Source organism: Chiloscyllium plagiosum, unplaced genomic scaffold (genome assembly GCF_037043375.1).
Source record: "Chiloscyllium plagiosum isolate Xiang-an unplaced genomic scaffold, Cpla_swu_hap1 HiC_scaffold_36, whole genome shotgun sequence".
Lineage (NCBI taxonomy): Eukaryota > Metazoa > Chordata > Chondrichthyes > Orectolobiformes > Hemiscylliidae > Chiloscyllium > Chiloscyllium plagiosum.
In genome coordinates, this window is record NW_028270174.1 from 467185 (window position 1) to 490870 (window position 23686).

A 23686-nucleotide genomic window follows, 5' to 3' on the forward strand; every position below is an offset into this window, starting at 1 on the left:
GGTATGGGTGGGTTTCGCTTCGGCGGGTCAGTGTGGACTTGTTGGGCCGAAGGGCCTGTTTCCACACTGTAATGTAATCTAATCTTTGGGCACCCGGTACGGAGAAAGGAGGGCAGGTCTGCCGACCTCCTCGTGGGTCTGCTCCTGGGCCTGGCCAAACTGGCCATCAACAGGTCCAGGCAGCGGGCCGTGGAGGGGGTCGTTAGGGCCGACTGCCTGCCCCTCTTCCGCGGTTACGTTAGAGCCCGGGTGTCCTTGGAGAAGGAGCACGCGGTGTCCACCAACACCCTGGAGTTGTTCAGGGAGAGGTGGGCGCCGCAGGGAGTGGAGTGCATCATTTCTCCCTCCAACTCTATTTTGATTTAATCCCTACCCTCCCCTTCACTGTTTTGATCACACAGCACTGCCCTTTGAGGTGAAGGGCAGTGTTTGTCACTGGCCACTCGGGTGTTTTCCTATCTTCCTGGTGGTGGAAATTGAATAAAGATTGGTGCACTTTGTGTCTTTCACTGTGTCTCACACCTGCACACACACACTATGGGTGCTGGGGAAAAAAAAAAGAAACAATGCACCTACCCTCCCCTTAAAAAAAATAAACAGGGGATTTCACACACACACCATGGGTGCTGGGGATAAAATAAGCACTACCGCACTTAGGTGGTAGTGTGGGGTTAATTTGAAAAAAAAACAGAGGATCTATATTGGGTGTGGGCGTTTGCACTCCCTTTTTGATTTTCTGAAAAACCTTCTCCTCTGTGTTTGGTTGCACTTCAGTCCCACGCACCTGATCTTTGGGCACCCGGTACGGAGGAAGGAGGGCAGGTCTGAAGACCTCCTCGTGGGTCTGCTCCTGGGCCTGGCCAAACTGGCCATCAACAGGTCCAGGCAGCGGGCCGTGGAGGGGGTCGTTAGGGCCGACTGCCTGCCCCTCTTCCGCGGTTATGTTAGAGCCCGGGTGTCCTTGGAGAAGGAGCACGCGGTGTCGACCAACACCCTGGAGTTGTTCAGGGAGAGGTGGGCTCCGCAGGGAGTGGAGTGTATCATTTCTCCCTCCAACTCTATTTTGATTTAGTCCCTACCCTCCCCCTCACTGTTTTGATCACACAGCACTGTCCGTTGATGTGAAGGGCAGTGTTTGTCACTGGCCACCCGGGTGTTTTCCTATCTTCCTGGTGGTGGAATTTGAATAAAAATTCGTGCACTTTGTGTCTTTCACTGTGTCTCACATCTGCACACACACACCATGGGTGCTGGGGATAAAAAAAGCACTACCACACTTAGGTGGTAGTGTGGGGGTTAAAAAAAAACAAATAAACAGGAGTGTTGTGGAGTGCATCATTTCTCCCTCCAACTCTATAAAAAAAGATAAACGGGAGAGTACTGGCCACCCGGGTGTTTTCCTATCTTCCTGGTGGTGGAATTTGAATAAAGATTTATGCACTTTGTGTCTTACACTGAAAAAACAGAGGATCGTGGGGGTCGTTAGGGCCGACTGCCTGCCTCTCTTCCGCGGTTATGTTAGGGCCCGGGTGTCCTTGGAGAAGGAGCACGCGGTGTCCACCAACACCCTGGAGTTGTTCAGGGAGAGGTGGGCACCGCAGGGAGTGGAGTGCATCATTTCTCCCTTCAACTCTATTTTGATTTAGTCCCTACCCTCCCCTTCACTGTTTTGATCACACAGCACTGCCCTTTGATGTGAAGGGCAGTGTTTGTCACTGGCCACCCGGGTGTTTTCCTATCTTCCTGGTGGTGGAATTGAATAAAGATTTGTGCACTTTGTGTCTTTCACTGTGTCTCACACCTGCACACACACACACACACCATGGGTGCTGGGGAAAAAAATAAGCACTACCACAGTTGGGCGGTAGTGTGGGGGTTAAAAAAAGAAAAAGATTTTAAAAAAGACAGCGCCCCTTCGCTTCGGGCGAGGAGTGCGTCAAGGCTGCCTCCTGTCCGGCCAGTTGTATTCCCTGTGCGTGGAGCCTTTCCTGCGCCTCTTGCGGAGGAGGTTGTCGGGGCTGGTTCTGCGCGGCGCGGGCACGGGGGTGGTCTTCTCGGCCTACGCCGACGATGTGCTCCTCACTTTCACCGACCCGGCTGACTTGGGGAGGATGCGCGAGTGCCAGGCCCGTGGACTCGCCAGCGTCTTCCGCCAGGATCAACTGGGCCAAATGTTCCAGACTACTGGTCGGTCCGTGGCGGGTGGACTCTCTGCCGGAGGAGTTACGGGGGTTCAGCTGGAGTACCACCCATCTCCTCTACCTGGGGGTCTACCTCAGCCCGGCTGTGGAATCCTGGCCGGCCAACTGGCAGGAGCTGGAGGCCAAAGTCTCGGCTCGCCTCGGCCGCTGGACAGGACTGCTCCGAGTGCTATCTTACAGGAGTCGAGTGCTGGTCATAAACCAGCTGGTGGCCGCCATGCTGTGGTACCGGCTGGTCACTTTGGTCCCTCCTCCTGGCTTTGTCGCTGACATCCAGAGAACGTTGGTCGATTTCTTCTGGGACAAAAAGATGCACTGGGTCGCCGCGCAGGTTCTGAGTCTCCCTATTGAGGAGGGCGGTCAGTCGCTGGTGTGCGTCCGCACCCAGGTCGCGACGTTCCGTCTTCAGACCTTGCGGCGATACCTTTTCGTCGAGCCTCCTCGTAGGTGTTGCGCCCTGGCGACGTATTTTTTCCTCCAGGTGCGTAACCTCAACTACGACACGCAGCTCCTGTTCGTCGACCGTGACGGTTTGGAGGTCGCCCTCAAGACGCTGTCTGTCTTTTACCAGGACCTGATCACTGTTTGGAACATGGTCGAATCGCATTGCGCCTACCCTCCGGCTGGAGTAGCGGCTGTCGTCAGGGAGCCGTTGCTCAGGAATCCGCACCTCCGTACTCGCGGGTTCGAATGGCTGTCGGAGGGGAGGGCCGTGGCGGCGAGGGTGACCAGGGTCGGGGACGTGCTGGGTGCCGGGGGCCTGGGCTGGACGCTGCCGCAGGACATAGCGAGCAGGGCAGCGGTAGACGTTTGGTACGTGGCCACCGCCATCCGACGCCTTAAAACGGCGGTGCTCGGACCCGACGTAGTGCACCAGTTGGAGGACGCACAGGTGTGCGGTGGGATCCCGTCCGCGTTCACCCCAGCCGGACGGAATTTCACATTGGCCCCAAGGTCCCATACTTCCCGCGGGAGCCTGTGCCCCACAACCTGAGCCGCCTCCGAGACTTTAATTTTGTTTCGTTTAATGAGGTGAAAAGGAGGGCCCTGTATAGACTGCTGCTGCACACCATCCACCTCTTCTCCCTCATCCACCGTCCGGACACGCCTTGGCGTGCCCATTTGCCACCGGGCAGTGGGGATCCCCAGTGGAGGGCTCTCTACGCGGGAGTCCTCCCCCTTTCTCTCGGGGATCTGGGGTGGAGGGTGCTGCACGCAGCAGTCCCCTGCAACCACAGATTGTAGTGGTTCATGGACTTCCAGCCCAACTGCTTGTTCTGTGGCGCTGTGGAGTCCGTGGACCACGTGTATATTGGGTGTGGGCATTTGCACTCCCTTTTTGATTTTCTTAAAAACCTCCTCCTCTGTTTTTGGTTGCACTTCAGTCCCACGCACCTGATCTTTGGGCACCCGGTACGGAGGAGGGAGGGCAGGTCAGAAGACCTCCTCGTGGGTCTGCTCCTGGGCCTGGCCAAACTGGCCATCAACAGGTCCAGGCAGCGGGCCGTGGAGGGGATCGTTAGGGCCGACTGCCTGCCCCTCTTCCGCGGTTACGTTAGAGCCCGGGTGTCCTTGGAGAAGGAGCACGCGGTGTCGACCAACACCCTGGAGTTGTTCAGGGAGAGGTGGGCACCGCAGGGAGTGGAGTGCATCATTTCTCCCTTCAACTCTATTTTGATTTAGTCCCTACCCTCCCCTTCACTGTTTTGATCACACAGCACTGCCCTTTGATGTGAAGGGCAGTGTTTGTCACAGGCCACCAAGGTGTTTTCCTATCTTCCTGGTGGTGGAATTGAATAAAGATTCGTGCACTTTGTGTCTTTCACTGTGTCTCACACCTGCACACACACACACCATGGGTGCTGGGGAAAAAAATAAGCACTACCGCAGTTGGGCGGTAGTGTGGGGGTTAAAAAAAAGAAAAAGATTTTAAAAAAGACAGCGCCCCTTCGCTTCGGGAGAGGAATGCGTCAAGGCTGCCCACTGTCCGGCCAGTTGTATTCCCTGTGCGTGGAGCCTTTCCTGCGCCTCTTGCAGAGGAGGTTGTCGGGGCTGGTTCTGCGCGGCGCGGGCACGGGGGTGGTCTTCTCGGCCTACGCCGATGACGTGCTCCTCACTTTCACCGACCCGGCTGACCTGGGGAGGATGCGCGAGTGCCAGGCCCGTGGACTCGCCAGTGTCTTCCGCCAGGATCAACTGGGCCAAATGTTCCGGACGACTGGTCGGTCCGTGGCGGGTGGACTCTCTGCCGGAGGAGTTACGGGGGTTCAGCTGGAGTACCACCCATCTCCTCTACCTGAGGGTCTACCTCAGCCCGGCTGAGGAATCCTGGCCGGCCAACTGGCAGGAGCTGGAGGCCAAAGTCTCGGCTCGCCTCGGCCGCTGGACAGGACTGCTCCGAGTGCTATCTTACAGGAGTCGAGTGCTGGTCATAAACCAGCTGGTGGCCGCCATGCTGTGGTACCGGCTGGTCACTTTGGTCCCTCCTCCTGGCTTTGTCGCTGACATCCAGAGAACGTTGGTCGATTTCTTCTGGGACAAAAAGATGCACTGGGTCGCCGCGCAGGTTCTGAGTCTCCCTATTGAGGAGGGCGGTCAGTCGCTGGTGTGCGTCCGCACCCAGTTCGCTACGTTCCGTCTTCAGACCTTGCGGCGATACCTTTACGTCGAGCCTCCTCGTAGGTGTTGCGCCCTGGCGACGTATTTTTTCCTCCAGGTGCGTAACCTCAACTACGACACGCAGCTCCTGTTCGTCGACCGTGACGGTTTGGAGGTCGCCCTCAAGACGCTGCCTGTCTTTTACCAGGACCTGATCACTGTCTGGAACATGGTCGAATCGCGTCGCGCCTAACCTCCGGCTGGAGTAGCGGCTGTCGTCAGGGAGCTGTTGCTCAGGAATCCACACCTCCGTATTCGCGGGTTCGAGCGGCTGTCGGAGGGGAGGGCCGTGGCAGTGAGGGTGACCAGGGTCGGGGACGTGCTGGGTGCCGGGGGCCTGGGCTGGACGTTACCGCAGGACATAGTGAGCAGGGCAGCGGTAGACGTCCGGTATGTGGCCACCACCATCCGACGCCTTAAAATGGCGTTGCTCGGACCCGACGTAGTGCACCAGTTGGAGGACGCACAGGTGTGCGGTGGGATCCCGTCCGCGCTCACCCCAGCCCGGACCGAATTTCACATTGGCCCCAAGGTCCCGTACTTCCCGCGGGAGCCTGTGCCCCACAAACTGAGCCGCCTCTGGAATTTTAAGCTTGTCTCATTTAGGGATATGAAAAGAAGGGCCCTGTATAGACTGCTGCTGCACACCGTCCACCTCTTCTCCCTCATCCACCGTCCGGACACGCCTTGGCGTGCCCATTTGCCAGCTGGCGGTGGGGATCCCTACTGGAGGGCTCTCTACGCGGGAGTCCTCCCCCTTTCTCTCGGGGATCTGGGGTGGAGGGTGCTGCACGCAGCAGTCCCCTGCAACCGCAGGTTCACGGACTCCCAACCAACTGCTTGTTCTGTAGCGCTGTGGAGTCCGTGGACCACGTGTATATTGGGTGTGGTTGTTTGCACTCCCTTTTTGATTTTCTGAAAAACCACCTCCTATGCTTTTGGTCCCTCGCTCCTGATCTTTGGGCACCCGGTACGGAGGAGGGAGGGCAGGTCTGAAGACCTCCTTGTGGGTCTGCTCCTGGGCCTGGCCAAACTGGCCATCAACAGGTCCAAGCAGCAAGCCGTGGAGGGGGTCGTTAGGTCCGACTGCCTGCCCCTCTTCCGTGGTTACGTTAGGGCCCGGGTGTCCTTGGAGAAGGAGCACGCGGTGTCCACCAACACCCTGGGGTTGTTCAGGGAGAGGTGGGCGCCGCAGGGAGTGGTGTGCATCATTTCCCCCTCCAACTCTATTTTGATTTAGTCCCTCCGCTCCCCTTCACTGTTTTGATCACACAGTACTGCCCTTTGATGTGAACTGGCCACTCTGGTGTTTTCCTACCTTCCTGGTGGTGGAAATTGAATAAAGATTCGTGCACAAACAAAATCCAGGATCATCTTAAAAAATAAGCACTACTGCAGTTGGGCGGTAGTGTGGGGGTTAAAAAAAAGAAAAAAAAACAAAAGAAAAAAAAGAGCATCAGACATCCTAACACTCGAGCTCTGAGGGAGTTGGATCAATGTCAAGGACATTCCACATGTAAATAAGTGGTGACTTAATGATGTAATACCAGCTTCTGTAGAATTGTTACATTCTCTTTTATCTTAAATTTATATCCCTTACCAATTAACCATTTCTACCATGGGAAAAAGACTCTGACTATCCATGCTTATAATTTTGTAACTTCAATCAAACCACCCCTCATTCTTTTACATTTATCTGAAAACTACTACCAAACTTGCCCAATCTTTTCTCAAAAAAAAATCGTCTAGAAAATAAGCATTCCCGCAGTTAGGCAGTTGTGTGGAGTTAAAAAAAAGAAAAAGATTTAAAAAGAGGAAAAAAATCATAAAAACTAAACAAGAGTGTCAAAGGCTCTGTTCACTCTGAGAGCTGGCTCTGAGGGAGCTGGACCAGTGTGTGTGTGCAAGGACTCTCCTCCTTGACTGCGTCAGAGGGGAAGGGGACTGTCCCTGGACCAGTTGCCCCACATCCAGTGTGCTCGAAGGAAGAAAGAAGAAGGAGAAGAGGAAGGAGGAGGTGGCAGAAGGAGGTGAGAGCTCTGAGTCCTGGGCCTGCTTTTGGAGCTGCAGCCTGGGCCTCACCCAGGTCAAGGGAGTGTTGCTGCTGACCTGGGGCCCACCCCCACTGCTGGTCTCTGGGACCCCACCCGGACCTGCCTCAGCTGTTACTGCTTGGGGCATGCCTCACTGCTGCTGCCTGGGACTCGACTTGGGACCCTCCCAGGACCTCCACCACTGCTACTGCTGGAGGCCCACCTCCACCGATGCTGCTGGGACTTACCTTGGGGAACCCCCAACAGGCCTGCCCCCACCGCTGCAACCAGGGGCCTAACTGGGACTCACTCTAGTGCTGCCTGGGACTTGCCTGAGGCCTGCCTCCACCACCGCTGCCTGGGACTTTACTTAGTGCTGCCTGGGACTCGCCTTGGGCCCCTCCCGAGGACTTCCACCACTGCTGCGACCTGAGGCCTGCCTCCACCTGCTGCTGCTGCCACTGCCTGAGGCCTCACCTGGGCTTAACGATACAGCTGGTTCCTGGGGCCTACTGCCATTTAGCAGCACAGTATGGTGAGTCCCAAAATTGCAGGGCCCAGCCGTACCTACGCTGGGGCGGCTGCTCCAACTCCGCTGCAACCCCGACCCCTGACTAAACACCTGGGGTAAAGGCCTATCCCCACCCCAACATGACCATAGAGGCCTGCAGTAAGGCCATGGCTAGTGGGGTCGGTCCACTGGCCATCGTCGCTGCGGCCAGGATGTACGTGAAGGCTGTCTTCTTCCTGAAGACCGAGCAGGCGGTCCACCTGGCCGTGGAGAGGGTGCTCACTGTGGGCGGGACACATCTGCCCGTCGACCCTTTGGAGGTTATGGCCCAGAGGATCGTGATCTCCAACGTCCCAACCTTCATTGCCAGCGAGCTCCTTCTACCCCACCTCAACACCATGGGGGAGATCCGCTCGGATGTCCAACCACTCCTGCTCGGTCTTAAGGACCCAGCCCTCGGGCACGTATACTCCTTCCGACGCCAGGTGTTCTTTTGCCTGGCCCGGGAGGAGGTCACCGAGGGCTCGTTTACCCTCCTCCACGAGGGTGCGGCCTACGGGGCCTTCTGGACGGTGGACGGCGTGTGATGCCACCTGTGCCGCAAGGTGGGGCACATCAGGAAAAACTGCCCCATCTAGAAGGCTGCCCAGCCCGCACCAATGGCTAATTGGTGGCACCGGTGCTCCCCCTCCCCCAAAGTCAACACCACAAGCCCCGGTAGCGGGGGCTAAGCCAGAGGCTTCCGATGCCTCAGCCTTTGGCAGGGAAGGGGGTGAGCGTCTGGCCGGACGGAAGGTGCTCAGGAAGACTCAACACACAGGCCCACCCACGGGGAGACCACCCTACCACCTTCCCCAACAACTAGCCCACGAACTGTCCCGCCCCGGCACGACAATGCCCCCGCAGCTGTGCCAGCGTCACCCCGGCGCGGGAACCCTGACCCCCAAACCTGTACCTGATCCTGGCCCTGCTATACCCTATGACCCCACACCAAACCCCCGCCCCGTTACAGAAACCCCTGGTTCCCTCCTTCCCTCCTCTGTAGGGGAGAGGGGATCCCAGCAGTGCTGCTCCTCTCCAGGGGATGAGCCTACGGTATCTTCTGCATGTCCTGCACTGTGGCCTGACCTGCCTGAACCCCCAGGGGCTACAGCAGGACCTTCTGCTGCCATAACTCCTCCGGCCCCTGGGGAGGACTTTAAAAACTGCATAGGCTGTAGTGCGGGCGACAACTGCGAACTGCCCACTGGGTTGTTGAGTGGTGGAGGGGAGGAAGGTGTTATCCTCACTTCTCCCTCCCAGACTGTTTTTGTGGGGGCCTTGGCCCTGGGGGAGGACCTTTTCCCCGAGGAGCCAGGTGTCCCAGTGTCAGGAGGGGAGCAGGGCCACGAGCCTCTGCTGCCCGACGACCCGAACTCAGGGCATTCCAGGAAGGGGTGCCAAGGAAGGTACCGCCGGTGACCCTGGGGGTGGGGTCGCCGGGGGTTTGAAGCCAGTTGGTGGTGCCCCCAATCTCTCGGTGGGGGAGGGGTAGGTGACCAAAGGTGACCTCCTGGAGGAGGGTTCGGGATCGTTGGTGGACACTGGGGACGATGTGGAGTCTGTCTCCAGCGACATTTTTGAGTCCCAGGCCCCCCACCAATCTCCCCCTCAAGGAACTCCGGAGGAGTCGCTGGGATAGAGCCCAACTGGAGCTTGACCCCGCTGGAGCTCCTTTGAGACAGTCTACTGGTTGGCCCACGCTGCTCGCCAGGCCCCTGGGCTCGACGTGAACGAGCGAAAGCGAGTCAGGAACTTCCTGGGGACACTCCTGGTGAGGGTGAGGGACTTCTGTGCCCCTCCCTTGCCTTCCAGTAAATGTATATAGTTTGTAACTGTACTGGTGATGTTGCACAACGCTTCCGACATGAAGACAACTATAGCCAGCCTCAACATCCACGGCAGCAGGGAGTCACAGCGCAGATTCCAGACCCTCTCGGTCCTTCGGGACGGGAGGTATGCGGTGTGCTTCCTGCAAGAAACCCACACTACCCCGGGAGACGAAGCCACCCGGCTCCTGGAGTGGCAAGGGGGGGTCTACATGAGTCACCTCACCCGCAGATCTGGCGGGGTGGCTATCTTGTTGGCCCTGCATTTTCAGCCGGAGATCTTGGGGGTCAGGGAGCCTGTGCCAGGCCGTTTGCTTCACCTGACGGTTCGGCTGGGGGGCGCGGTGCTTCACTTGGTGAACGTCTATGCTCCCCTGGCCGGGCCGAGGCAAGTGAGGTTCTTCTTCGGAGAAGTGTCCGCTCACCTCGCCTCCATCAACGAGAGCCAGTGCGTTGTCCTCGGGGGAGATTTTAACTGTGTCATCGAGGGCAGGCCTGCACTGGTTGGGTGTCAGGGAGGAGGTTGGGGGACTTGGTCAAGTCCTTTGACCTGGTGGACATCTGGCGGAATCTCCATCCCGACCCCATCGCCTTCACCTTCGTGAGGCCTGGGGTCGGAGCGTCCAGAATCGACTGCCTGTACGTTTCGCGGGCGTACGCCTCCTGTTTTCCAATGGCCTCCACGCGGCAGGTGTTGTGCACAGACCATCACCTGGTGTGGGCAGAACTCCTTCCGTTCGGCGCCAGGCTCGGCTACGCGTACTGGCACTTTAACAACCTGCTGCTGGAGGACGAGCGGTTCCAGGACTCGTTTCGTCGTTTCTGGACCGGCTGGAGAAGGAAGCGGGGAAGCTTCCCCTCCCTGAGGCTATGGTGGGACGTGGGTAAGGCTCACGTCCGCGTCTTCTGTCAGGAGTACGCGAGGGGGTTGACGAAGAAGTGGAAATCCAGGATCCGGGAGTTGGAGAGGGAGATGCTCGACCTGGAGTCACGCCTCGGTCAGCCTGATGCGGACCCGGCCCTGCGCAGGGTGTACGAAGAGAAAAAGGCCACATTCCGGGACCTGCAGCTCATCGGGGCTCGGGGCGCGTACGTGAGGTCGCGGATCCAGCTCCTCCAGGACCTGGACTGCGGCTCCCGCTTCTTCTACTCGCTGGAAAAAAGGCGTGGCAACCGTCAGCAGCTCCTTGTGCTGCTGGCCGACGATGGGTCCCTCATCTCGGATCCGGAGGGCATGAGGGCCCACGTCTGAAACTATTACATGGCTCTGTTCTCTCCGGATCCGTCCAGTGAGGATGCTCGCAGAGTTCTGTGGGAGGACCTGCCGCAGCTCGGCCTGGAGGACGCCGGAAGGCTCGAAGCTCCCGTTACCTTCGAGGAGCTAACCGGCGCCCTCGACCGACTCTTGAGGGGCAAGTCCCCGGGGCTGGATGGGCTGACTGTGGAGTTCTTCAGGGCATTCTGGGACATCCTGGGGAGTGACTACGCACAGGTCCTGGGGGAGTGTCTAAATGCCGGAGAGCTGCCCCTTTCTTGGCGCAGGCCGGTCATCGTCCTGCTGCCAAAGAAGGGGGAACCTTTGAAGAACTGGCATCCGGTCTCCCTCCTCAGCACGGACTACAACCCATCTCCTCTACCTGGGGGTCTACCTCAGCCCGGCTGAGGAATCCTGGCCGGCCAACTGGCAGGAGCTGGAGGCCAAAATCTCGGCTCGCCTAGGCCGCTGGACAGGACTGCTCCGAGTGCTGGTCATAAACCAGCTGGTGGCTGCCATGCTGTGGTACTAGCTGGTCATTTTGGTCCCTCCTCCTGGCTTTGTCGCTGACATCCAGAGAACCTTGGTCGACTTCTACTGGGACAAAAAGATGCACTGGGTCGCTGTGCAGGTTCTGAGTCTCCCTATTGAGGAGGGCGGTCAGTCGCTCGTGTGCGTCCGCACCCAGGTCGCGACGTTCCGTCTTCAGACCTTGCAGCGATACCTTTACGTTGAGCCTCCTCCTAGGTGGTGTGCCCTGGCGATGTATTTTTTCCGCCAGGTGCGTAACCTCAACTACAACACATAGCCCCTGTTCGTCGACCGTAACGGTTTGGAGGTCGCCCTCAAGACGCTGCCTGTCTTTTACCAGGACCTGATCACTGTCTGGAACATGGTCGAATCGCTTCGCGCCTACCCTCCAGCAGGAGTAGCGGCTGTCGTCAGGAATCCGCACCTCCGTACTCGCGGGTTTGAGTGGCTGTCGGAGGGGAAGGCCTTGGGGGCGAGGGTGATCAGGGTCGGGGACGTGCTGGGTGCCGGGGGACTGGGCTGGTCGCTGCCGCAGGACATAGCGAGCAGGGCAGCGGTAGACGTCCGTTACGTGGCCACCGCCATCCGACGCCTTAAAACGGCAGTGCTCGGACCCGACGTAGTGCACCAGTTGGAGGATGCTCAGGTGTGCGGTGGGATCCCGTCCGCGCTCACCCCAGCCCAGACGGAATTTCACATTGGCCCCAAAGTCCTGTACTTCCCACGAGAGCATGTGCCCCACAACCTGAGCTGCCTCTGGAATTTTAATTTTGTTCCCTTTCAGGACGTAAAAAGGAGGGCCCTGTATAGACTGCTGCTGCACACCGTCCACCTCTTCTCCCTCATCCACTGTCAGGACAGGCCTTGGCGTGCCCATTTTCCACCGGGTGGTGGCTGGGGATCCCGAGTGGAGGGCTCTCGACGTGGGAGTCCTCCCCCTTTCCCTCTGGGATCTGGGGTGGAGGGCGCTGCGTGCAGCGGTCCCCTGCAACCGCGGATTGCGTTGGTTCAGATTCCCAGCCCAACTGCTTGTTCTGTGGCTCTGTGGAGTCTGTGGACCATGTGTATATTGGGTGTGGGCGTTTGCACTCCCTTTTTGATTTTCTTAAAAACCTTCTCCTCTGCTTTTGGTTGTACTTCAGTCCCATGCTACTGATCTTCGGGCACCCGATACGGAGGAGGGGGGCAGGTCTGAAGACCTCCCTCGTGGGTCTGCTCCTGGGCCTGGCCAAACTGGCCATAAACAGGTCGATGCAGCGGGTCATGGAGGGGGTCGTTAGGGCCGACTGCCTGCCCCTCTTCCGCGGTTACGTTAGAGCCCGGGTATCTCTGGAGAAGGAGCACGCGGTGTCCACCAACACCCTGGAGTTGTTCAGGGAGAGGTGGGCGCTGCAGGGAGTGGAGTGCAATATTTCCCCCTCCACCTATTTTTGATTCAATCCCTGCCCTCCCCTTCACTGTTTGATCACACAGCGTTGCCCTTTGATGTGAAGGGCACTGCTTGTCACTGGCCACTTGGGTGTTTCCTTTCTTCCTGGTGGTGGAAATTTGAATAAAGATTTGTGCACCTTGCGTCTTTCACTGTGTCTCTCACCTGCTCACACACAACATGGGTGCTGGGGAAAAAATAAGCACTCCTGCAGTTTGGCAGTAGGGTAGGGTTAAAAAAAACAAGATTGAAAAAAACTAAACAGGAGTGTCAAAGGCTTTGTTCACTTTGAGAGCTCTGAGGGAGCTGGACCAGTGTCAAGGACTCTCCTCTTCAAAATAGAAAAAAAAGAGGGTTGTCTCGGGGCAGGCTGCCTTAGAATGGCTGGAAAGTGGGGGGCCTTGCTGGGTTTTCTGGGGGTCTGTATTGTATGCACCTTTTTTTTTATGTAATTGAACTGTCTTGTACAAACAAATGTCTTTGTTACTGTTTTGTGGTGATTGAAACTGGGCTTTGAGGTTTGTCCTCATTTCCCTGAAAGCTGGTTGAACGTTAGGGTTTTGGGCCTGGCTTTGCTGCCCCTCTCCCTTGTAAAATTGCTGTTTCTCTGTAAACAGCGGTAAATTTTATTTGTTTTGTAAACTGTGAATTGTTTAATAAAATATGAAAAAAAATCATCAGGTGGTGAAAATTGAATAAAGATTCGTGCACCTTGTGTCTCTCACTGTGTCTCACACCCGCTCACACACACCATGGGAACTGCGGGGCTAACGTTTAACAAAACATTAACCAGGAGAAGCCCGTTGATCGAAGGGTATTGTTTGTCAGAACAAAAAAAGGACCGTCAGACATTCTGGCTCTGACTGTGAAGAGGCAGTACTCGAGTTAAGGTACTTCATATGTAAATAAAGAGCGACAGGATACGGACCTCTATCGAGTTACTTCACGTTCTCTCACTTTCCCGCCTTCCGAAACACGCGGTATTCTCTCCTCACTGCGCATGTGCATCCGGCACTGGGCGCTTTCTGATGACGGAGAGGCCGGTGGGCGCAGACTGCTGGCGTCACGGGGAAAGCGGCGGCGGTGGTTGTCCATCAATGAGTCCGAGTCCGCCGCCCCTCAGCCTCGCAGCGTCGCGGAGACAGGTGAGTGCGGCATCGCGGAGCCGGTCCTCGGCCTCGGACCCGGCCCCCGCCCCCTATATCTGACCGGTTCCTCCGCCCACTCTCAGCCGAGCGCGTCCGCCCTCTGCCTCTCCTGCCCCAATCCGCTGCCAAAATACCTCCCGCGGCGCAGAGAGCAGCGCCTGTGAACCGAGGCCCGGGCGGGGGCAGCCCAAGGAAGGGGCGGCACTGCTCAGCTTTTGTGCCGTGGTCTCTCTTCCCCCCTCGGAGTACTCAAGAGACTTCAGTGTCAGGGTTCACCGCCAGAAGCCTGGACTGATCATAAGCATCAATATACGATCCTGTCACCATAGCGCCAATAGCCACCACCACCAACCCCCCCCCCCCCCCCCTCCCATATGCCATCGTGTCACCATGGAACCAATAACCCCCCAGTATACCATCCTTTTACCATGGAGGCCAGTAAAATCCCCAACATACCATCCTCTCACCACAGAACCTATAAAACCTATACTGTCCTGTCACCAAGGTCTTGATAACCTGTGCAATATTCCAGGCTATGATAATAGTTTGTAATTATTCTTTTCCCTCATCCCTTACCATTTTGCCCCTGTCAAGTTCCTTGCAAAATTTTGTGGATGCTGGAAATCTGAAATACAAACGATGCACTGCAGAAACCCAGCAGGTCTGGCAACATCTGTTGGGTGAGAAACCTCGTTAATGCTGAGATTCTGAATGGTCTTTGAAAAAATGGTTACAAGGATGAGCATTTACTCATTTTCGAGCTCCCCAAATGCCAGACCTGCTGTGTTTCTCCTGTACTTTGTTTTTATTTAAAATTCCTCATCATTTGACTTGATCCAGCTCTTTCTATCTTCCTTTCCTAACCAGTTTTTTGTATTCATTCAAGTTTCTCTGTTTCATTCCTGTTCAGTATGATTTGTTCTTATATGTTTGACTGCAGCTATAAGATATTTAGTTCTTCTAATTTGTCACTATTGGTGTAATTTGACTTAAGTTTTTGATATTTCTGTTTTTCCCCTGTGAGATCTGGTGTTGAATTAAGGTGATATGAGGAAAAATGTTCAAGTTGATGACATTTCATATATTGGAAAGCTTTTACCATTTATTGCTGTTGAATATGATAGTTGCTGATTCAGTGCTTGATGTGTCACTTAATAAGGATTCTTTTGACTGTTAGAATCCTGCATTTAGATGAGCAGATTCTTTGTAATCTAATGTAAGACAGATTATACTAGAAACAAACCAAGTCCATCAGAGTCTTGAAAAAGAATAAAGTGTTGCAGGTACTTTATCAGATGTTGTGTGAAAAGTTCTGAAAATGGAATGTTTTCTTTGGTGTTGCTGCTATCTTCCATATATAAATCCCATGTCTTTTCTGATAAAATATTTCCCTTTATCCATTACTTAGACATAGGACTTCAAGGTCATGCTGTTGTAACAATCACTTGTGAACTGTGTAGCATCTCAGTACTTGTATGACATATAGAAGGCAATTCAGTTTATAGAATTGGATCTGTAGAATCTGTCCCTATAGCGCTGAAAGTTTATTTCCTTCAGGTGCGCATCAATTTCCTTTGGAAATCATTGATTGTCTCCGCTCCCCTCACACTTGTAGACAGAGAATTCCAGGTCATTATCAATTGCTGCAGGAATAAGTTCTGCAGCATCTCCCACATCTGTTTCCAAAAATCTCAAATGTCTGTTTCCTTAGGCCTGTACCATCAGCAAGTGGGGAACTCCTTTTGTTTATTTACCTTATGTAAACTGATCCTAGTTAGAACATAGAAAAGTACAACACAGTACTTGGCCCACGATGTTGTGCCGAGTTTAATCCGAATGTAAAATATAATAACATAACTTACGCGTCCCTCAACTCACTGCTATCCATGTGCATGTCTAGCAGTCGTTTAAATGTCCCCAGTGACTCTGCTTCCACCATCACAGCTGGCAACGCACTCCATGCATTCACTACTCTCTGCATAAAGAACCTACCTCTGACATCTCCTTTATACCTTCCACCTAATGTCTTCAAACTGCGACTCCTCGTACCAGTCAGTCCTGCCCTGGGGAAAAGTCTCTGGCTATTGACTTTATCTATTCTACTTAGTATCTTGTATACCTCGATCAGGTCTCCTGTCTTCCTCCTCCTCTCCAGGGAGAAAAGTCTGAGCTTATTCAACCTTTCTTCATAAGGCAAGCCCTCCAGTCCAGGCAGCATCCGGGTAAACCTTCTTTGCACCCTCTCCAAAGCCTTTGTATCTTTCCTGTAATAGGGCAACCAGAACTGGAGACAATATTCCAAGTGTGGTCTCACCAGGGACTTGTAGAGCTGCAGCAAAACCTCGTGGCTCGTAAACTTGATCCCCCTGTCAATGAAAGCCAAAACACCATATGCTTTCTTAATAACCCTATCCACTTCGGTGGCAACTTTGAGGGATCTATGTACTTGCACATCCAGATCCCTGTTCCTCCACACTGCCAAGAATCCTGTCTTTAATCCTATATTCAGCATTCAGTTCATCCTTTCAAAATGCATCACTTTGCATTTATCCAGGTTGAACTCCATCTGCCATTTCTCAGCCCAGCTCTGCATCCTGTCTATGTCACACTGTTGCCTGCAGTAGCCCTCTATACTATCGATGACACCTTCAACCTTTGTGTCATCTGCAAATTTACTAACCCACCCCTGAACCTCCTCATCCAAGTCATTGATTAAAAACTTCAAAGTGCAGAGGCCCGAGAACAGAGCCCTGCGGGACCCCACTCAACACTGACCTCCAGGCAGAATATTTTCCATCTGCAGCCACTCTCTGCCTTTTGTCAACCAGCCAATTCTGAATCAAGATAGCCAAATCTCCCTGTATCCCATACTTCCTGACTTTATGAATGAGCCGACCATGGGGAACCTTATCAAATGCCTTGCTGAAATCCATATACACCAATCCACTGCTCGACCTTCGTCGACCTGTTTTGACACCTCCTCAAAGAACTCAAGATTTGTGAGGCATGACCTGCCCCTCACAAAGCCTTGCTGACTGACTTTAATCACACTATGCCTTGCCAATAGTTATAAATCCTATCCCTCAGAATTCTTTCCAAAGCTTTGCTGACCACAGACATAAAATTGACTGCTCTGTAATTGCCAGGGATTTCCCTCTTACCTTTCTTGAAAAGAGGAACAACATTTGCCTCCTTCCAATCCTCCGGTACGACGTCCGTGGAGAGTGAGGAGGCAAATATCCTCATCAGTGGCTTAGCAACCTCCTTTCTCACTTCCCGGAATAGCCTAGGATAAATTTGGTCTGGCCCTGGGGACTTATCAATCTTAATGTTTTCCAACATTTCTAGCACATCAACTTCATCAATATTGATCTCTTCAAGACTGTATCCCAGCTCCTCAAAGTTTTCATTTACAACAAATTCCTTTTCCTTGGTGAAAACCGGAGCAAAAAACTCATTTAGGGCTTCCCCTATCTGCTCAGACTCCACGCACAAGTTCCCTCCAGTATCCCTGATCGGTCCTACCTTCTCCCTGATCGTTCTCTTATTCTTCATGTATGAGTAAAATGCCTTTGGGTTTTCCCTAATCCTTCTTGCCAAACCTTTTTTGTGTTCCCTCCTGGGCTCTCCTCAGTCCATTTCTGAGCTCCTTTCTCGCAAGTCTGTAATCCTCTAAAGCTGTGCTACATCCTTGCTTCCTCCACCTTATGTAAGCTGCCTTCTTCCTTTTGACGAGAACCTCCTCTGTCCTCGTCATCTAAGGTTCCTTAATCTAACCCTTCTCACCTGTCTCGGGGGAACACATTTGTGCATCACTCGCAACAACTGCTCTTTAAATAGTCTCCACATATCAGCTGTGCCCTTTCTGTGGAACAATTGCTTCCAGTCTGTACTTCCCAACTTCTGTCTGATAGCGTCATAATTTCCTTTTCCCCAAATAATTATCTTCCCTTGGTAACTGCTCCTTTTACTCTCCAAGGCTATGCTAAATGTGAGGCAGTTGTGATCACTGTCACCAAGTGCTCTCCCACCACGAGATCTGACACCTGTCCTGGCTCATTGCCGAGCACCAAATCTAAAATGGCCTCTCCCCTTGTCAGTCTGTCTACACACTGAGTAAGGAAACCTTCCTGAACACACCTGACAAAAATGGCTTCATCCAAACCATCTGCACTTAGGAGGTTCCAGTCGATATTGGGAAAGTTGAAATCATCCATAACAACAACCCTGCTACTTTTGCATTTTTCCAGAATCTGCCCGCCTATGAGATCTTCAATCTCTCTACTGCTTTTCGGTGGTCTGTAGAAAACCCTCAGTGCGGTGGCTGTTCCCTTGCTGTTCCTAACTTCTATTCATACTGACTCAGTAGACAAACCTTCCTCAACAAACTACGTTTCTGTAGCTGTGATGTGCTCTCTGATTAGCAATGCTACACCCTCTCCTATTTTTTTCCACTCTCCCTGTTATTTTTAAACATTCTAAACCCTGGAACATCAAGCAACCATTCCTGTCCCTGTGAAACCCATGTCTCCTTTATGGCCACAACATCGTAGCCCCAAGTACTGATTCATGCTCTAAGTTCGTCCCTCTTATTTTGGACACTCCTTGCATTGACGCAGACACACTTTAACTGATTCCTTTGTTTTATCGCGTGAGAAACCTTCCTGATAGATTCAAGACATCCTGTCACTGCCCCATCTGCAACTGACCCCCTCTCAGACATGTGGCTCTGATTCCCACCCTCTGCCAAACTAGTTTAAACCCTCCCGAATCACACAAGCAAATCTCCCATCCAGGACATTTGTGCCCCTCCAGTTTAGGTGCGACCCATCCTTCATGTACAGGTCCCACTTTCCCCAGAAGGTATCCCAATGGTCTAGGTATCTGAAGCTCTCCCTCCTGCACCAGCCTTGCAGCCACGTGTCAAGCTGAATTCGCTGACTGTTTCTCATCTCACTATCTTGTGGCATCGGTAGCAAACCTGAGATCACTACTCTACTCGTCCTGCTCTTCAGCTTCCAACCTAACTCTCTGTAGTCACTTTTCAGATGCTCAATCCCTTTTCTGGCTATATCATTGGTGCCAATATGTACCACGATTTCTGGCTGCTCCCCCTCCCCCTTCAGAATCCTGTAAACCTGATCAGCGACATCCCGGACCCTGGCACCAGAGAGGCAATATACCTTCCGTGAGTCCCGTTCCTGGCCATAAAATCTCCTGTTAATTCATCTAATTATTGGTCCCTGACCACTAGCGCTTTTCTATTTTCCCCACTTCCCTTCTGAGCCACAGTGCCAGGTTCAGTGCCAGAGACCTGACAACAATGGCTTTCCCCTGGTAGGCTGTTCCCACCAGCAGTATCCAAAACAGTAAACTTATTGCTGAGGGGAACGGCCACGGGGGATCCCTGCTCTGACCGTCTGTTCCATTTCCTCCCCTTGACAGTAACCAAGTTGTCCTTATCCTGTGTCTGGAGAGTGACCACCTCCCTGTACATCCTCTCAATTTCCCCCTCAGCCTCCCGAATGATCCATAGTTCATTCAGCTCTAGCTCCAGTTCCTTAACTCGGTTTTCGAGGAGATGGAGTTGAGTGCACTTCCCGCAGATGTCGTCAGCAGAGACATGTGAACTGTCTCTCACCTGCCACGTTCTGCTTAAAACCTTCCCAGAAGTCCTTTGCTCCTCCCTCGCACCTCTCGGCAATTAACTGAATCTCTGTAAATTTACCCTCACTCTTCTTTTCTCTGAAGAAATCAGCTTCCCCAACTGAACCTTGTTAAAATTCCCCCATCCTTGCAATCATTCTGGTAAATTGCCTCTGCACCCTTGCAGTGACATTTACATCCTTCCTAGTGTGTGGTGACTACAACGAGACAATGGCCGAGTGGTATTATTGCTAGACTGTTAGTTCAGAGACTGAGATATTGTTTTGGGGACCTAAATTCGAATCCTGCCATGGCAGATATTTGAATCTGAATTCAATAATAAAAAAAAATCTGCAATTAAGACTCGAATCGTGACTGTGAATCCATTGTTGATTGTTGGAAAAACCCGTCTGGTTCACTAATGTCCTTTAGAGAGGCAAACTGCCATCCTTACCTGGACTGGCCTGCATGTGACTCCAAATCACCGCAATGAGATTGACTCTTAACTGCTCTCTGGGCAATTAGGAATGGGCAACATCCTCTGGATGAAATGCTCAAGTTGGTATGAGCAGCGATTTTTAAAAATATATATGTTGAGCATACCCTCCCTTCTTTTGTTGTCTAAATCTCTACATATGAAGGCCACAATCTTGTATGACTTGCTAACCATCTTTTCAATATATCCTGCCATCTTCAAATATTGGGATAATTAAATTGGCAAGTTGGAGAAACAGATTTCAGTTCATGGGCACTGACACCAGCAATGGGGATAGATGGCAGCTGATCTAGTAGGATGGGCTTAACTTGATTCATCTGGGACGAGTGAAAAAGTGAATGAATAACTAGCAAGCAGAGAGGGCTTTAAACTAAGTAGATGGGAAAGGGTTGAGGAGAGGGGTAACATTGGTTTAAAAAGCAAAAGGCAATGGCAACATTGTAGGGTTGCAATTTGGATACTGATATCCAGAGTGGGACAAGAAGTCACAGATTGTACAAGCAGGAAAATGACAATAAATAGAGTCAAAGGAGGATAAAATTAATTGCTTTTTACTCAAAATACCCATAGTATTCGGTGCAAAATAAATTAATCAACAGCACAAATAGAGGTTAATGTGTAAAATCTTGCAGTCATCATAGTTAAAAGAAGATCATAGCTGGGAACTAAATATTCAGGGAATGTGATGTTTTCTAAAGTTTGGGTTAGCTTTGTCACTACTAAATGAAATAAGTACAATAACAAGAAAGATCTTGGATTGGAAAATGAAGAATCCACATGCAAAGTAAGATATAACAAGGGAAAGAAGACACTGGTGGGAGTAGTCTATAGGCTCTTTAAGAATAGCTATACTATAGGACAAACAGTAAATCAGGAGGTACTGAGGACATGTTTTAAAAAAAAAGCACTTTAATCTTCATGTGCATTGGGAAAATCACATGGGCAGAGCTACCCATGAGAGAGAATTTAAAGTGTACTCGGGATGGTTTCCGAGAACAGCATGGTTTCAATCCACCAGGGTCTGGTGATGTGTAGTGAGGAAGATTGACCTATTTCCCTCTGATTAATGTACCTAATGCTATGGGCAATTTAGCATGGCCAATTCACTGAACTGCACATCTTTGGACTGTGGGAAGAAACCCAAATGGACACTGGGAGAATGTGCAAACTCCATACAGACTGATGCCCGAGGCTGGAATCAAACCTTTCCCTGGTGCTGTGAGACAGCAGTGCTAACCATTGAGCCACCATGTTGCCCCAAAATTGAATTTAAGTTCCACCACCTACCACAGCAGGATTTGAAGCCCAAGTCACCAGGACATTAACTGAGTTCTGAATTAATAGTCTAGTGATAACATCACTAGGCCATTGCCTTGCCTATACAAGACTGCAAGAGCTTCTTTAAATGTATAAAAAAAAGAGAAAGACCAAAGTGAACACAGCCCACTTAGTGAATGAGGCTGGAGAAATAATAAAGGGGAACCAGGGAATGGCAAAAAATTATGTAAAGACTGTACATCAGTCTTCATGGTCGAGAAAACTATTAGCATTCCAAAAATACTAAATAAGCCATGCGCCAAAAGGGGACAAGAAATGAATACAATAACTATCACGAGAGGAAAAACTATGCATTAGAAACACATGTGCCTGAAGGCTGATGAGTCTGTCAACCGGATGGTTGCAACGTTAAAGGAAGTAGCTAAGAGATAGTGGATTTATTGGTAGTATTTTTAGATTTTGTATCTTAGATTCTGGAAAAGTCCCAGTGATTTGGGAAACTGCCAGTACACTTATTCTAAAAGGCAGGGTAGCTATAGCTTAGTTTCCTTAAATCTGTCATTGGGAAAATGTTGGAGCCTATTATAAGGAATGTAATAGCAGAACATTTAAAAATACAGAATAACAAGCAGAATATAAAGGGGCAATCATATCTAACAAACTTATTAAAATCCTTTGAGAAAGTAATATCCAAGATAGATAAAAGGGAACCAGAAGGTTTAATATATTTGCATGTCCCAAAGGCATTCAATAACACTTATATGACGTAATAAGATACGAATCTGTGGTTTTGGTGGTAGTATATTAGTATGAATTGAGAATTGGGCTGATTCATAGAAGATAAGCGAGTTGGGAGGATGGGGGTATTTTTCAGGATGGGATCAATGCTGGGATCACAATTAATTACAATATATATTAAAAGCTTGGATGAGGTAAGTGAATGTACTGTGGCCAAGTTTAAATCAGTGGGAAGGCAGGTGATGAGAATGACAGACGGTATGTAGGAATCATAGAGTCAAAAAGAAGAGAAGAATAGTTAACCAGTTCTGCAACAACCTATCTATAGTAATCCCACTTTTCAGCACTCTTTCCCCCCCCCCCCCCAAATTGCCTTGAATGTTGTGACATTTCAAGTACTCGTCCAAGTATTTTTTAAAGGTGTGAGGTTTCCTGCCTCACACTGCATTCCAGATTGCCACCACCGTCTGGGTAAAAACACAATTTACTCAAATCACCCCTAAACCTTTTGCCCTCCAGCTTCAAATTATGTCCTCTTGTTATTCAGCAGAGGAGAACAGGCACTTTCTATCCATTGTGCCTATGCCCCTCCTTTATCGTAGATTCCCCCTCAGCGTTCTTTGCTGTAAAGAAAATAGGTTGAGCACCTCTTCATAGCTGAAATGCTCAGATCAGGCAACATGCTGCTTAATCTCTTCTGCACTCCATCCAGTACATCTTTCCTATGTGGCAACCAGAACATTACACAGTACTCCAGCTGTGGCCTAACCCAAGTTTTGTACAGCTCCAACATAACATCCCCGCTCTTATAATCAGTACCACAAGATATAGGAGCAGAATTGGAACAGGTCACTACTTGATCATGGCTAATATGTTTCTTAACCCCATTCTCCTGCCTTTGCCCTTTAACCTATGATCCCTTACCAATCAAGAACCTATTTTTCTTTGTCTTAAATAGACTCAATGACTTGGACTTCACAGCCCTTGGCAGCAATGCGTTCCACAAAGATGCTTTGTACTTCAGTTTTCCAAAGCCTTTCCCCATTTAGAAAATAGTCCAAGCCTCCATTCTTCCTGCCAAAGTGCTTAACCTTACATTTTGTCATAATGTATTCTATCTGCCATTTTTTTGGCTACTGTACTAGCCTGTTCAAGTCCTTCTGTCACTTCCTTGCTTATTTAACACTACCTGCCCCTCCACCTATCTTTGTCATTTGAAAACTTACCAATATGCTCTCACTTCTTTCGCCCTGATCCTTAATATATTAAGGGTGCAGGACATCTTTGACTGGCTTGAAAGGATATTGGAGCGGGAGGTAGAAGATCCAGTTGTTGTGGTCCTTGTTGGAACTAACAACATAAGCAAGGCTAGGAAGGAAGACCTGTTTGGGGAGTATCAAGCACTAGGAAGGAAATTGAAGAACCTGTCCTCGAGGGTCATAATCTCTGGATTACTGCTCAAGCCATGTGTTAATTTGCATAGGGATAAGAAAATTAGGGAAGTAAGCATGTGGCTAAGAGATTAGTGTGGGAAAAGACATTTCATTTCATGGGACATTGGCATCACTTTTGGAACAGGAATGATCTGTACTGATGGAACAGTCTCCACCTGAACTGATCTGGAACCAGTGTTCTGGTGAAAAGGATAAACAGGGTGGTCACTAGGACTTTAAACTTGTGAGTAAGGGGGAAGGGAAAGCAACAGGGAGTATTGAGTCAAGTAGAAAGATAAACAGCAGGTTAGCAAGTGTGCAGGATTTAAGTTCAAGGCAGACTAGGAATGAAGCAAAAAGGAAGGATAACTTAGGACATAATACTAGGGATGATGGAAATCATGAGGATATGAAAATTAGCATTAAGGCACTTTACCTGAATGCTCGTAGTATTCGTAACA

General features: G+C 51.4%; 1 protein-coding gene across 1 annotated transcript in view; it reads left to right on the forward strand.

Annotated features, from left to right (window-relative positions):
- The first annotated feature begins 13548 nt into the window (after window positions 1-13548).
- The window catches only part of pcgf3 (polycomb group ring finger 3), a 212001-nt gene continuing 201863 nt past the window's right edge, over window positions 13549-23686 (forward strand). Inside the window, exon 1 of the mRNA XM_043674543.2 lies at window positions 13549-13631. Within this exon, the coding sequence (XP_043530478.1) occupies window positions 13584-13631 (48 nt within the window). The 5' untranslated portion in view covers window positions 13549-13583. The remainder of the gene's footprint in view (window positions 13632-23686) is intronic.